Here is a 16,245-nt window from a genome sequence, read left to right as displayed (position 1 = left end):
TAAATGTGTGGATGCACTTTGACAGAAGGAACAAGACAAGGGAGTGCTTAATGAATGGCAGGACATGGGAGACTCTGAGGAACAGAGGATCCTGGAAAGCTTATCCACAAATTCCTGAATGTGGCAGGACAGATTAACATGGTAGTTAGGGAGCCACATGGCATAGATTATAAGAGCAGGAAGGTTACAGGACTTTGGTGAGGTTCCCAGCTGGAGCACTGTGAGCAGGTCTGGGCACCACACGACAGGAAGGATGTGACTGCAACTGGAGACGGTGCAAAGGAGGATCACCAGGATCTTGCCTGGGATGACGCATTTCAGTGATGAACAAAGATGGTTTTCTTTAGAGTGGAGAAGTTTGAAGGGGGAAACCTGATTGAAGTGTTTATGATAACGAGGGGCATAGACTGGGTTGACAGAAATCAGCTGTTCCCTTAGTTGAAGGATCAAGAACAAAGGAGTATAATTTTAAAATGAAAGGCAGGATTTTTAGAGAGAACTTAAAGATTTATTTTCAGCCAGTCAGTGATGGGAAACTGATTGCATTGGGAGGATAGTTGAGGTATTGAAGGCTGTGGGCCAAATGCTGTAAAGTGCATCTCGTATTGATAGATTGGCACAGATTTGATGGGCCAAAAGGCATCTTCTATACTCTGAGTCTATGAATTTATGACTCTAATTCATGGCTGATATGAGGTCACAGTTTAAGGCTATGGGAGAGGTTACTTCAGACTGAGTGAGGAGAAATGTGGTGAGTGGTGAGCCCGTGGAATTCACTACAACAGAAATTTATTGAGACCAAAACATTGAACATTTTCAAGAAGGAGTTAGACATTGTGCTTAGGGCTAAAGGGGTCAAAGGATATAGGGAGAAGGTGAGAACAGGATAATGAATTGGATAATCAGCCATTACCATATTAAATGGCTAATATTTTATAATAATGTGATCATGTTAGAGCTGGTTTGAAAGGCCCAGTTGCCTACTCCTGCTCCTATTTTCTATGCTTTGTGCTTACAATTTAAAGCAAGTCACCCCTCGCTCTTTCCAGTGAGAACAAGCCCAGTCTGTCAAACCTTTCTTCATAAGACAACCCACTCATTTCAGATATTACTCCAATAACTCTCTTCTGAGCCACCTCTGATCCATTCCCATCCTTCAGTAAGTATGGAGAACAAAACTGCATGCAATATTTGAGATGTGCTCTCAGTAATGCCCTGTATAACACAAGTCTTTACTTTTTTTTAATGTTCAATTCCTGTTGTGATAAAGGATAGCATCCCAATAACCTTTTGAATTACTTATTGTACCTGATACTATCGTTTTGTGACTCATGCAGTGGAACACCTAGATGTCCCCCACACCTCAGAATTCTGCCCTTATTCTCTGTTTATTTGACTAATCTGTTGCTTTTTCACTTTTGTATCTAAATGAACAAATTCCCATTTTCCCACAATATCCCTCCTGTCAGATTTTGCCCATACATGCAACCTTTCCATATTCACCTGCATCTTCCTTATCCTCTCTTTGCAATCCAATTTTCAATCTGTTTTTGCATCACATGGAACTATGAATTAACACAACCCAGGGTGCGACTACAGGACCTCTGCTCTCCAAGTCACCTGTGAGCTGAATATTTACCTGTGCTTTGCTTCATTTCTTCCAGATATTGCATTAGTGTGTGTGTGTGTGTGTGTGTGTGTGTGTGTGTGTGAGAGAGAGAGAGAGAGAGTGTTTGAGTGTGAGTGTGTATGTGTGTGTCCTTTTTGGTAATCTCCATGTTCAGAACTGGGAATAGTCATGGCAGATTATCCTTTCCCCAATATTGATTCCTTCACTGACTGTGTTTAATACCATTGGATGGGGGGATGCCAGGTGCGGAGGGTTGGTGGGTGATAACACTGGGGTGCTCCCAGAAGTCCCTCTGTCCTCAGTCTGATTATTTTCTCCGTTACCGTGTTCTTGCAAATATTGAAAACACTATCCCCTTCCCTTTGATTCCCTTTTATTTTATCCTTTGTCTGTGTTGTGATCAGATTCGATGTATTTATTTAATTAACCTGGCATTATATTGCTGTCTAGTCCAGTTAACACTTACATGGGTATTTAACGATTCACTTCTTACTTAGGCAATCTCAGTATGAAAAGCTGTATAAAATCTTTTACTAGGAGCTGTTAGGTTATTTATATGTGTCTTTGGTATTGATTTCCTGAGGGTTTGTTCAGGGGAATGGAACAGCCTGACCAGTAGCAGCTGTAATTCAGTGTGTGGTTAATTCAGGAAGCACAGAATTCTCCTTTTGGACCATTAACAGGAATGGAATCAAACACTGCTCTCAAGCTATAACATTAGAAGAGGGATGCAAATGGGATTGCAGTGTATGTTTGAGCTGTAGAAGTTGATGTTGCTTTTGGAGCACTGAGATTGTTACAAAATTCAGACAGAGTGACACCGGGACTTAAGGAACAACACCGCCTGGCAACGGCCTTCAGATTGGTCGAGTCTCAGTTTTCTACAGACTCATGACATCAGTGAGGCTGGAAGCATCTCTCCAATAGACAAAAAAAGCAAGAAACTTGAAAGAAAGAATTCTAAGAAAATAAACCTTGGCCGATCTGATCAGCTGTTGAACAGTCATTGCTCTGCAGACCGCAGTGTGTCAGAAGAACAGTGTAAGAAAGAGATCTCCACCTTGTGATCAATTTGTTTTCTTTGTTTGTACTTTTCAATCCATAATATTTGTTACAAAAATTGTCTTTTGTCTGTTTTATTGCGAGTGAGTGGGTTTGTGTACACATGGGGTTTTAAAGGGGTAGAGTTTAAGTTAAGCAGTGGTAGATAAATAATCTTTTTTTCTCTACCGTTTGTAAAAGAATAAGTTTTTTAGTAAGTAGAAGAGCTTTTAATGATGAAATCTGGGGTGAATTGCTTTTGTCCTGAAGAGCAGTCAGTCAGGAAACTCGACCTGGTGATTTAATTGAGTTGTTACACATTTGTGGAATAGTGGGACTCAATAATGGATGCATTCTTCCCTGTAAAGTCTGGAAAAAGCCATACAACCAGAGCAGCAGAAGTAGGCCAATCAGTCCATGAGACTGCTCTGCTATTCTATGAAATCATGGCTGATCTGATAACCCTATACTCCACTTCACTACCTTTCCCCATAACTCTTAATTCCCTTACAAATTAAAACATCTGTCAGCCTTGCATATACCTCACGCCCCAGCTGAGACAACCTTCCGTGGTAAACGATTCCACTGATTCACTTCCCTCTGAGAGAAAAGACATTCCCTCCTCATCTCTGTCTTAAATTGCAACCCCTTATTCTGAGACTTGAGCCCTCTGGTCCGAGACTCTCCCACAAGGGAAAACAATCTCTCCGCATCTGCCTTGTCAGGTCCTCTACAAATCCTATATGTTTTAATAATATCACCTCTCAGTCTTCTAAAGTCCAATGAGTACAGGCCCAGTCTACTCAATCTCTCCTCATAAGGCACTCCCTCCATAATTGTGATGTCGGCGTATCTTTCCTAGGATAAGGAGACCAAAACTGTTCCAACTGTGGTCTGACAAGCAAAACCTCCCTACTTTTGTAAACTATTCACTTTTAAATAAAGGCCAACATTTCATTTGCCTTCCCAATTACCCACTGAAGATGAGTGCCAGCTTGTTACAGAGAACATTAAAGCACAGGAACAGGCCCTTCGGCCCTCCAAGCCTGCGCCGATCCAGATCCTCTATCTAAATCTGCTGTCTATTTTCTAAGGATCCGTATCCCTCTGCTCCCTGCCCACTCATGTATCTGCCTAGATACATCTTAAATGACACTATCATTTCCCATGCCTGCCATTTCCACTGGCGACACATTCCAGGCACCCACCACCCTCTGTGTAAAGAATTTCCACGTATATCTCCCCTTTCATTCTGAACTCGTGACCCCTAGTAATTGAGACTTCCACTCTAGGAAAAAAGCATCTTGCTATTCACCCTGACTACACCTCTCATAATTTTGTCGACCTCAATCAGGTCCCCCTTCAATCTAATGAAGATAACCTTAATCTACTCAACTTCTCTTCATAGCTAGCACCCTCCATACCAGGCAACATCCTGGTGATCCTCCTCTGCACCCTCTCCAAAGCATCCACATCTTTTTGGTAATGTGGCAACCAGAACTGTATGCAGTATTCTAAAGTAACTTACACTAAAACTACATAAAAGTTATGCTAACATTTTGCAGCCCCTTGAAAATTTCATAATGTTTGGAATGCTATTAGTGCTTTCTGCTGTGAAGATTGATGTAAATTATTAATTCAACTCCTCCGCCATTTCCTGGTTTTCCATTATTATTTTCCCACTCCAAAGTCTCTAAAAGAGGCTTATGTTCCCTTTGGCCTCTATTTTCCAGTTTTATATATTTAAAGAAGCTCTTGCTATCCATCTAGATATTACTTGCAAGTTTACCTGCATAAGTTATCTTCTTCCTGCTCTTTTTAGTCATCCTTTCTTTGTTTTAAAACTTTCCTCTTCTGGCTTACCACTAACCCATGCCACATTGTTTGTTTCTTTTAATTCAATTTGATACAATCCTTAACTTCCCCAGTTATTCCCATGATTTGATATTCCCTTCCTAGAATCCTTTTTCCTCACTGGGATATATCTTTGTTGTGAATCATGAACTATTTTCTTAAATGCCTGCCATTGTTCCTCAGCATCTTTGATACTAAACTCTTTTCCCAGTCCACTCCAGCCAACTCTGCCCTCATTTCTTTGTAATTATCCAGATTTCTGACCCAAGTTTGTCGCTCTCAAACTAAATGCAAAATTCTACCCTGTTATGGTGACTGTTTCCAAGCGGATTTTTTATTCTACATTATTTATTAAACAAGCCTCATTATACATCACCAGATCCAAATCAGTTCAATCTCTGGTTGGATCCATGGCATGTTGTTTGAGGAAACTCCTGAATACACTCTATCAATTTGTCCTCATGGCTATTTCTGTCAAACCAGCTATCCCAATCTAGATGAAGATTAAAGTCATTCAAGATAATGTACTGCCTTTGTTACATATCATCATTAACTCCTGATTTATTCTTTGCTCCACCCAACAGTTACTGTTGGGGGGGTGCGGGGAGGGGGCTATAGACTACCCCTACCAGAAGAGTTCCACTGACAACCACTTTGGGATTGGCAGTCAGAGCTGCACTGTGGTACACTTGCGAGTATTGGATGTGACATGTATTAGTGCACAGTGCATTATTCACAGCAGAAGGAAAGAACAAACACTGCACCTGTATCAATCCATTCACTAGTTGACATGCATTCACTAGTTCATTCCCCCCCCTCCCCCATTACAAATCTGAGTCATTTTACTCAGTTTAAATTTTAAACAAAGCCTAGCAGTTAACTGTCAATCATCATTAACTGCTACATTTTCCTTTGTAATACCTCTATCAATTAGAGTCCACTTCCCAACGAGTCAGCACTCTCATTTCAAACAGCATCAATGCTGATTTTCCCCTTAAACTGGTATTTTATGAATTGTCCAATGAGTGCAAGATGGAAATCTTTGATAAGTATTTTCTTTTTTAATGACACACAAGTCCTGTCATGACAAACTCTACATGGAGTAAGATTGTGTGTGTGAATGGTATTCGACTGATTTGTTGCTAAGCTTAATGACCTGTTTGTGAGTTCAGGTAACAGTTACAGAATGTTGCTGGTTCTGGAGAAGAAAGAACTTTGAAATTTATGAAACAGAATCATTAAGAGAGGCAGTGAATTCTGAAAGTTTTGTTTTTTCCATAATCTGAACTCCCATTGATTCCTAGCTGCCTGTCTCTCCTGAATAAAAACAAGACACAATATTGTCAGTGGACCTTTGATGGATCTGGGTGGGAATACCAGGTGATGGCTGGTCCTGTCTTCATCTTCGTTTTCACCTTCACAGGTCAGTACCTCAATAAAACAAATTAAATTGGTCAGATTGGATGATTCTGTCAGTCTGGTGGGCAGCTCAGTCTATCCTCACCTTGTCCAGATTTCCTGTTTGTTGTCAATGAAAAGGAACCTCACTCTCCTCTTGGCATTAAGGTCAGGTTTGGATCATGCTATGATTTCACACCGTACACCGATTGGAAAGCCAAGGACTCTCCATTGGTTCAAATCTTCCTTTCAGCTCATGCTGCAATGTCTTTCTGCTCTCGTTCTGTGTTTTTACCCCAGGAATTTTCATTGGATTTGTGGCAGATTCTGTCAATCGGAAGAATTTCCTGTCTGCCAGCCTCTTCCTCTGGAGCCTCATGACGTTGCTGATGGGTTTTGCCAAGCATTACTGGCACCTGGTGATTCTGCGCTTTGGCCAAGGGATCAGGTGATGATTGTGCCCTCCACATTCTCGTACCCTCACCGAGTGTCCCCCCCCATCCCTGCCCCATTACTGTGCCCATCCACCATCCCTGCCCCATTACTCTGCCCCTCCCCCATCTCTGCCTCTCCCCCATCCCTGCCACATTACTCTGCCCCTCCCCCATCCCTGCCCCATTACTCTGCCCCTCCCCCATCCCTGCCTCATTACTCTGCCCCTCCCCCATCCCTGCCCCATTACGGTGCCCCTCCCTCATCCCTGTCACATTACTCTGCCCCTCCCCCATCCCTGCCACATTACTCTGCCCCTCCCCCATCCCTGCCCCATTACTCTGCCCCTCCCCCATCCCTGCCTCATTACGGTGCCCCTCCCTGCACCTTCTGCCCCTGCGATTCCTAGATGTAACTGAGTTGTCTGGCGGAGGGGCTGTGGGGCATAGTTGGCTCAAGTTACAGAGGGTTTACAGCTCAGAAAGAGGCCCTTTGGCCTATCATGTCCATACCATCCATTAAACGTCTATCTATTCTAATTGCATTTTCCAGTACTTGGCCCACAGCCTTGCGTGCTCTCTTGGTTCAGGTGCTGTTCCCAAAACCTCTCACTTATCTTGATGTTCCCTGCCTCTACCACCCTTTCAAGCACTAAGTGCCAGATACCCACAAATCTCTGAGTGAAATAAATCTTCCTTAAATCAATGGGGTGGCACAGTGGCTAGCATTGCTGCCTCACAGCACCAGGGACCTGGGTTCAATTCCACCCTCAGGTAACTGTCTGTATGCAGTTTGCACATTCTCCCCGTATCTGTGTGGATTTCCTCTGGGTGCTCAATAAAACCTATTGAATAGGTTCGGGTCTGACCTTAGGGTGTTGGAGAGACTGTGGAGGAGAGGGACTGCAGTCAATGTGCAGAGACTGGACACTCTGCAAGAGTCCACTGTGGAGTAAAGAATGTTAAGGAAAGATTTAATCAAGTTGTTCAAAATCAGGGTGGTGTTTGATTGAGTGAATGAGGAGAAAATGTTTCCAAAGGCAGGAATTGGGAAATGAACGAGAGGCGGAGAATGTTTTTGACACAGTGCGTTGTGTTCTGGTGTGTGCTGCCTGAGAGGGCAGTGGGAGGAGGCATTTTGACAAAGGGGACCACTGGTTAAATGCTTGAAGGGGAAAGATTTACAGGCTAAAGGTGAATAAGACTGATTGGATGGATCTTTCAAAGAGCTGGCGCAGGGACAGTGGGCTGAATGGCCTCTTGTGGAGCGAGAAGATTCAGGAAGATTTTGAAGAATGATGTTTGATGTCCTGTTCCACAGTGAGGCTGGGTGCACGCCATTTGCTGTCAGTCTAATTATGGACTATTTCCCGAAGGAGTCCCGAGGATCGGCAATGGGTTTCTACAACTGGGGAATCTACGCTGGCTACAGTCTCTCATATGCTGTTGGCAATTATGTCACCGATGCCAACATCCTGGGGCAGGTAAGCTTCGAATCTGATCTCACTGGCACTGTCAGATCCAGTGTCTGTGGCTGGAGTATCTGCTGTTGAGGCTGAGAAAGGATTATGGTTAGGCCTCACCATTGAACACAGCCGAAGGTGAGTGGATCTCAGAGCACAGAAACGCAAAGGCACAGACCCCGAGATGAGTGACACAGCTGAAAATGTCTTTCACAACCAAGCTCCCACTCCTCCAAGGGAATGAACATGGGAACTAGGAGTAAGAGTAGGCCATTTGGCCCCTCAAGCCGATTTTGCCTTCAACTTGATCATTGCTGATCTCAGCACCATTTTATCATCATGGTATCCCCTAACATCTTGAGCTTTAATATCCACAAAACAATATCCCAAAGAAATAAAATCATAGAAAGCAGAGAATGTCAAAGCTAAGAAAACAAATACTGCACCTTGATGTCTTAAACTGGGAATAATTTACAAAAAAATCAAAAACCAAGTCAGGAAATCGATCAAAGAAAAAGAGAGATCCTATAAAGTGGCCAAGAGCACTGGGAAATCAGAAGATTGGGAAGGCTACAAAAATAAACAGAGGATAACAAAGAGAGAAACAAGGAAGGAGAGGATCAAATATGAAGGTAGACTAGCCAGTAATATTAGAAATGAAAGTAAAAGTTTCTTTCAATACAAAAGAAACAAACGACAGGCAAAAGTAGACATTGGGCCACTTCAAACTGATGCTGGAAGCCTAATGATGGGAGATAAGGAAATAGCAGGAGAACTTAATAAGTACTTTGCATCAGTCTTCACAGTGGAAGACATGAGTAATATCCCAACAATTAAAGGGAGTCAGGGGACTGAGTTGAGTATGGTTGCCATTACAAAAGAGAAAGTGCTAGAAAAGCTAAAAGGTCTTAAAATTGATAAATCGCCTGGCCCCGATGGGATACATCCTAGAGTTCTGAGGGAGGTGGCTGAGGAAATAGCGGAGGCTTTGGTTGAGATCTTTCAAAAGTCACTGGAGTCAGGGAAAGTCCTGGATGATTGGAAGATCGCTGTTGTAACCCCTTGTTCAAGAAAGGATCAAGACAAAAGATGGAAAATTATAGGCCAATTAGCCGAACCTCGGTTGTTGGTAAAATTCTAGAACCCATCATTAAGGATGAGGTTTCTAAATTCTTGGAAGAGCAGGGTCGGATTAGAACAAGTCAACATGGATTTAGTAAAGGGAGGTTGTGCCTGACAAACCTGTTAGAAATCTTTGAAGAGGTGACAAGTATGTTAGACCAGGGAAACCCAGTGGATGTGGTCTATCTAGACTTCCAAAAGGCCTTTGATAAGTGCCACACGGGAGGCTGCTGAGAAAGGTGAGGGCCCATGGTGTTCGAGGTGAGCTACTGGGATGGATTGAGGGTTGGCTGTCTGACAGAAGGCAGAGAGTTGGGATAAAAGGTTCTTTTTTGGAATGGCAGCCGGTGACAAGTGGTGTCCCGCAGGGTTCAGTGTTGGGGCCGAAGCTGTTCACATTATATATTAATGATCTGGATGAAGGGACTGGGGGCATCCTAGTGAAGTTTGCCGATGATACAAAGTTAGGTGGACAGGCAGGTAGTACTGAGGAAGTGGGGAGGCTGCAGAAGGATCTAGTCAGTTTGGGAGAGTGGTCCAGGAAATGGCTGATGGAATTCAATGTGAGCAAATGCGAGGTCTTGCACTTTGGAAAAAAGAATACAAGCATGGACTACTTTCTAAACGGTGAGAAAATTCGTAAAGCCAAAGTACAAAGGGAGCTGGGAGTGCTAGTCGAGGATTCTCTAAAGGTAAACATGCAGGTTGAGTCTGTGATTAAGAAAGCGAATGCAATGTTGTCATTTATTTCAAGAGGGTTGGAATATAAAAGCACCGTTGTGCACTGAGACTTTATAAAGCTCTGGTTAGGCCCCATTTGGAGTACTGTGTCCAGTTTTGGTCCCCACACCTCAGGAAGGACATACTGGCACTGGAACGTGCCCAGCGGAGATTCACACGGGTGATCCCTGGAATGGTAGGTCTAACATATGAGGAACGGCTGAGGATCCTGGGATTGTATTCATTGGAATTTAGAAGATTAAGGGGAGATCTAATAGAAACTTACAAGATAATACATGGCTTGGAGAGGGTGGATGCTAGGAAATTGTTTCTGTTAGGCAAGGAGACTAGGGCCCGTGGATACAGCCTTAGAATTAGAGGGGGTCAATTCAGAACAGAAATGCGGAGACATTTCTTCAGCCAGAGAGTGGTGGGCCTGTGGAATTCATTGCCTCAGAGTGCAATGGAGGCTGGGACGCTAAATGTCTTCAAGGCAGAGATTGATAAATTCTTGATGTCACAAGGCATTAAGGGCTATGGGTAGAATGCGGGTAAGTGGAGTTGAAATGCCCATCAGCCATGATTGAATGGCGGAGTGGACTTGATGGGTCAAATGGCCTTACTTCTGCTCCTATGTCTTATGGTCTTAATTTAAACAAATCCTAGTGCAGTTCTCTGCACTGTCGGAAACTTGCTCATTACTCTCCATTGTTTATTTTAGAAACATATCAATCTAATTTGGAATTGACAGCTGCTGCATAACAAAATATAAAGACGGTTGATATATCATCCTCTCAGGTGCATTTGCAAAAGTAACCGCCCGGTATTGGAACAGTGGTTGGAGGGGGTGGGGAGTGAGGTGAGAGAAAGAGGGGACAAGCTCTGTGTAAAAGATCCCATTGATTCCAGGGAAAGCAGAAAATTTACCATTGTGTTCCTCCACAAATATTCATCCCTCAGCCAGCAACAAAGAAACAGATGATCAAGTGGCCATAAAATGTTTGTTTATGGGATCTTGCTGTGTCCAAATTGGCTGCCCACATTTCCTACATTCTAACAGTCACCACCGTTCAGAAGGAACTCCATTGGTTGTGAAGCACTTTAGGATCTTCTGTGATTGGGCTGTGGGTTCAGGGAGGAGTCACAGAATCATAGAGATGTACAGCACAGAAACAGATCCTGGGCCAACTCCTCCATGCTGACCAGCTTTCCTAAATAAATCTAGTCCCATTTGCCAGCATTTGCCTTAAGTCTCTCTAAACCCTTCCTATTCATATACCCATCCAGATGTCTTTTAAATGTAATTATACCAGTCTCCTCCACTTCCTCTGGCAGGAGGTAGATGAGTAAAGCTGCCATTGTTCACTCACTGTGACCCACTCTTGGCTTGATGTGGTGACCATGAGCCTGCAGTGATTGTAACAGGATCAGCCAGGTGGACCTTGTACAATACAAGTTCCTTGATTGGGGCTGTTAATCTGGTCCAATTATGGAGCCCTGGCTGACAGATAGGAACAGGAATGTCAGAGATTCTATTCACTCTGAGGGAGCCGGATCAATGTAAACAAAGGGGGATCCAATGTTGGGATACTGGCCTCTGTGGAGTCATTTCAAACCAAGTCCAACCTAACCACCATGAGGGAAGAGAAACTAACATGGGGCTAAATAAAGATTTAGCAAGAGAAGTTTGTATTTTATGGGGACTTTCTGATAATGAAGAGGGACTTGCTGACATTTTGTTTTCCCTCAGGGTTGGAGATGGTCCTTTATTGTTGGAGCCATTCCAGGGTTTATTGTCAGTGTTATTGTGCTGCTGACTGTTCGTGAATTACCGAAGGAGAAGGTAAACACTGAGGCGACACCCAGAGGTACCCTCAAACTGATCATTGGACAGAAAATACTGCTGGGTCTGAGGCCATTCATCAGACCCTCCCTCCTGTTACTATGTATCGCTGGGTCAGTCAGGAATGCAGGTAAATGAGAGAACAGTATTTAAATAACCCTGACACTGCCTCGTTCTAACAAGGAACAGTTTCAGCCTTGAGGGAAGTTAGAATGCTTCACAGAGCCCTGGGAATTTCAAGCACATCCAATCTAACCCTTTAATATCCCACCCAACCTAATCCCACTCTCCCCCTCACTTCCTGCCCTGATTAATATCCCAGCTGAAAATGTGTTGCTGGAAAAGCACAGCAGGTCAGGCAGCAACCAAGGAGCAGGAGAATCAACGTTTTGGACATAAGCCCTTCTTCAGGAATGAGGAAAGTGTGTCCAGCAGGCTAAGATAAAAGGTAGGGAGGAGGGACTTGGGGGAGGGGCGTTGGGAATGCGATAGGTGGAAGGAGGTTAAGGTGAGGGTGATAGGCCGGAGTGGGGTGGGGGCGGAGAGGGGTCAGGAAGAAGATTGCAGGTTCGGAAGGTGGTGCTGAGTTCGAGGGATTTGACTGAGACAAGGTGCGGGGGAGGGGAAATGAGGAAACTGGAGAAATCTGAGTTCATCCCTTGTGGTTGGAGGGTTCCTAGGCGGAAGATGAGGTGCTCTTCCTCCAACCGTCGTGTTGCTATGGTCTGGCGATGGAGGAGTCCAAGGACCTGCATGTCCTTGGTGGAGTGGGAGGGGGAGTTGAAGTGTTGAACCACGTGGTGGTTGGGTTGGTTGGTCCGGGTGTCCCAGAGGTGTTCTCTGAAACATTCCGCAAGTAGGCGGCCTGTCTCCCCAATATATAGAGGAGACATCGGGTGCAGCGGATGCAGTAAATGATGTGTGTGGAGGTGCAGGTGAATTTGTGACGGATATGGAAGGATCCCTTGGGGCCTTGGAGGGAAGTGAGGGGGGAGGTGTGGGCGCAAGTTTTGCATTTCTTGCAGTTGCGGGGGAAGGTGCCAGGAGTGGAGGTTGGATTGGTGGGGGGTGTGGAAACTTACGCCCACACCTCCCCCCTTACTTCCCTCCAAGGCCCCAAGTGATACTTCCATATCCGCCACAAATTCACCTGCACCTCCACACACATCATTTATTGCATCCGCTGCACCCGAGGTGTCCTCCTCTATATTGGGGAGACAGGCCGCCTACTTGCGGAACGTTTCAGAGAACACCTCTGGGACACCCGCACCAACCAACCCAACCACCCCATGGCTCAACACTTCAACTCCCCCTCCCACTCCACCAACGACATGCAGGTCCTTGGACTCCTCCATCGCCAGACCATAGCAACATGACAGCAGGAGGAAGAGCGCCTCATCTTCCGCCTAGGAACCCTCCAACCACAAGGGATGAACTCAAATTTCTCCAGTTTCCTCATTTCCCCTCCCCCCACCTTGTCTCAGTCCCAACCCTCAAACTCAGCACCACCTTCCTAACCTGCAATCTTCTTCCTGACCTCTCCGCCCCCACCCCCACTCCGGCCTATCACCCTCACCTTGACCTCCTTCCACCTATCGCATTCCCAACGCCCCTCCCCCAAGTCCCTCCTCCCTACCTTTTATCTTAGCCTGCTGGACACACTCTCCTCATTCCTGAAGAAGGGCTCATGTCCGAAACGTCAATTCTCCTGTTCCTTGGATGCTGCCTGACCTGCTGTGCTTTTCAAGCAACACATTTTCAGCTCTGACTCTTCGGCGTCTCCAGCCCTCACTTTCTCTTGATTAATATCCCACCCAGTCTAATCCCACTCTCCCCCCTCACTCCCTGCTCCCTTAAAGATCCTACCCAGGCTCATCCCACTCTCCCCTCTCACTTCCCGCTCCCTTTAATATCCCACCCAGCCTAATCCCACTCTCCCCCACACCCTTTAATATCCCACCCAGTCTAATCCCACTCTCCCCCCTCACTCCCTGCTCCCTTTAATATCCCACCCAGCCTAATCCCACTCTCCCCCACACCCTTTAATATCCCACCCAGTCTAATCCCATTCACTCCCCTCACTCTCTGTACCCTTTAACATCCCACCCAATCTAATCTCACTCTCCCCCCCCTCACTCCCCTCTCCCTTTAATATCACACCCAGTCTAATCCAACTCTCCCCCTCAGTCCCCGCTCCCTTTAATATCCCACCAAGTCTAATCTCACTCTCCCCCCTCACTCCCCACTCCCTTTAATATCCCACCCAGTCTAATCCCACTCTCCTCCCCATTCCCTTTAATATCCCACCCAGCCTAATCCCACTCTCCCCCCTCACTCCCCATGCCCTTTAATAACCCATCCAGTCTAATTCCATTCACTCCCCTCACTCTCTGCACCCTGGAATATCACACCTAGTCTAATCCCACGCTTGCACCCCACAACCTTTGATATCCCACCCATTTGGGGTTGGAGCCAGCTGTATATTGTGGGTACAGCTGTTTGGAGATTGGTTCATGGATTAGTAATGCCAAGGTTGGTTTAGCTCCTGAACTTTCTTGTGACCTCTCTTTCACCTTTGATTGTCTACATTGCCCTTATCAGGCTGTGCATGTAAATTAATCAACTGGAAACCACAGTGATTTACTGCACCTCCTCTGGGCCTGGTACTAAGCCGGGCCAAAGTTGGCCATGAACAGGTTCATAGAGAGGGTCTTTGTCCCCAACAGTTACAGCCACACCTGGGTGTCCTTGCAGAGGGAGTGAGGTGGGCACCAGGAGGGTTGGAATGTGTTATTTTCCCCTCCCACTCCATTCTAATTTAACTTTCACAGCCCCCTTTTTCCTCTCTTCCTGTTATATTATTGTTGCCTTGCCCCTTATGAATTTAATTAGAACCCCTCCCACCCAGGTAATTTGGTGGTGGTTACCTGAGTCTTAAGGAGTGGCGATGCCCTCCCTCTGAGCCCAGGGGACCCGAGTTCAAATCCAATCAGCTCCAGAAGTGTGCCCATAACCATCCCTGAACATGGGGATTATAAAATATCAGGAGCTGGGTTATTCCTGCTGGATGGTATTTGTTATTTGTTAACTGGGTGAAAATCAATCCCAGGATTGTGAGTGTAGTTTACCAAGATCACACAGTGAAGGAATGGAGCTGTCCTTCCTGACCAAGCATGAACCCAGTCCATCCACTTACATCCTGAGCTAACAAACCCATCCCAAACCCTGGGAATGGCTCAGTCAGATCCTCAAAGGCAAAATCCACGCTGGACAAATTCTGGGAATTGATTTACAGAAGGTGAAGGGTCAGTGAGCCTTAACATCAGCTGCACCTTGCATTAACTGTTTACTGGTTTCAGGAGGCTATGTTTGGGCCTACAACACCCAGCTTTTTTTCAATCTGTACCACACTGGTGTGGACGTGGGTCGCTGGTTGTCATGGATACCGTTGGTTGGAGGTTGCCTTGGGGCCCTCTCTGGAGGGCTCATCTCAGACCAACTAGTGAAACAAAGTGGAATCCATGCCCGGGTGTGGGTGCTGGTTGTCAGTCAGGTGAGTGAATCTGTGACCCCGCTGCACTCTACCATCAATCTGTGAGCCCTTTGCACTCTACCATCAATCTGTGACCCCGCTGCACTCTACCATCAATCTGTGACCCCGCTGCACTCTACCATCAATCTGTGAGCCCTTTGCACTCTACCATCATTCCATTGGCACCCCCGAGACAATCCTATTGTCCAGTTACCTCCCGCATAGGGGTAAACAGGCACCATTGAGTCAATGTGCCTCAGGACACAGGAACAAAAAAACATGTCGACACTAACAGTGAGATACTGAGGGAGGGCCATACTGTCAGAGGGTCAGCGCTGAGGGAGTGACGCACTGTCAGAGGATCAGTGCTGAGGGAGTGACGCACTGTCAGAGGATCAGTGCTGAGGGAGTGCTGCACTGAGAGAGGGTCGGTGCTGAGGGAGTGTCACACTGTCGGAGGGTCAATGCTGAGGGAGTGCTGCACTGTCAGAGGGTCAGTGCTGAGGGAGTGTCACACTGTCGGAGGGTCAATGCTGAGGGAGTGCTGCACTGTCGGAAGGTCAGTGCCAAGAATGGTGAGGGAAGGAGAATGATGGAGGTTGGATGCTTATATCTGGAGAAGCGTGAGGGAGGCAGCGAAGATCCAGAGTGTGTAAACCTGAGACTGGGTAAGCTAGATGGACATCACCCTTTCCATAGAGAGTTATGGTCGCTGGCCCCAAAGTGCTCCCCCACTGACACCTCAGTCACCTGCCCTGCCTTATTTCCCAAGAGTAGGTCAAGTTTTGTACCTTCTCTAGTAAGTACATCCACATACTGAACCAGAAAATTGTGTTGTACACACTTAACAAATTCCTCTCCGTCTAAACCCTTAACACTATGGCAGTCGCAGTCGATGTTTGGAAAGTTAAAGTCCTGACCATAACTCCCCTATTATTCTTACAGATAGCTGAGATCCCCTTACAAGTTTGTTTCTCAATTTCCCTCTGACTATTGGGGGAGTCTATAATATAATCCCAATAAAGGTGATCATCCCTTTCTTATTTCGCAGTTCCACCCAAATAACTTCCCTGGATGTATTTCTGGGAATATCCTCCCTCAGTACAGCTGTAATACTATCCCTTATCAAAAATGCCACTCCCCCTCCTCTCTTGCCTCCCTTTCTATCCTTCCTGTAGCATTTGTATCCTGGAACATTAAGCTGCCAGTCC

At 45.7% G+C, this 16,245-nt stretch overlaps 1 protein-coding gene across 1 annotated transcript in view; it reads left to right on the top strand.

The window, feature by feature from the left end:
* Positions 1 to 16,245, top strand: part of LOC140469337 (protein spinster homolog 1-like) — a 1,071,775-nt gene that overhangs the window by 4,106 nt on the left and 1,051,424 nt on the right. Inside the window, exons 2-6 of the mRNA XM_072565755.1 lie at positions 5,830 to 5,948; positions 6,224 to 6,371; positions 7,676 to 7,838; positions 11,410 to 11,632; positions 14,862 to 15,055. Of these exons, the coding sequence (XP_072421856.1) occupies positions 5,830 to 5,948; positions 6,224 to 6,371; positions 7,676 to 7,838; positions 11,410 to 11,632; positions 14,862 to 15,055 (847 nt within the window). The remainder of the gene's footprint in view (positions 1 to 5,829; positions 5,949 to 6,223; positions 6,372 to 7,675; positions 7,839 to 11,409; positions 11,633 to 14,861; positions 15,056 to 16,245) is intronic.

Source organism: Chiloscyllium punctatum, chromosome 49 (assembly GCF_047496795.1).
Source record: "Chiloscyllium punctatum isolate Juve2018m chromosome 49, sChiPun1.3, whole genome shotgun sequence".
NCBI lineage: Eukaryota > Metazoa > Chordata > Chondrichthyes > Orectolobiformes > Hemiscylliidae > Chiloscyllium > Chiloscyllium punctatum.
This window is presented reverse-complemented; position numbering and strand designations above follow the sequence as displayed.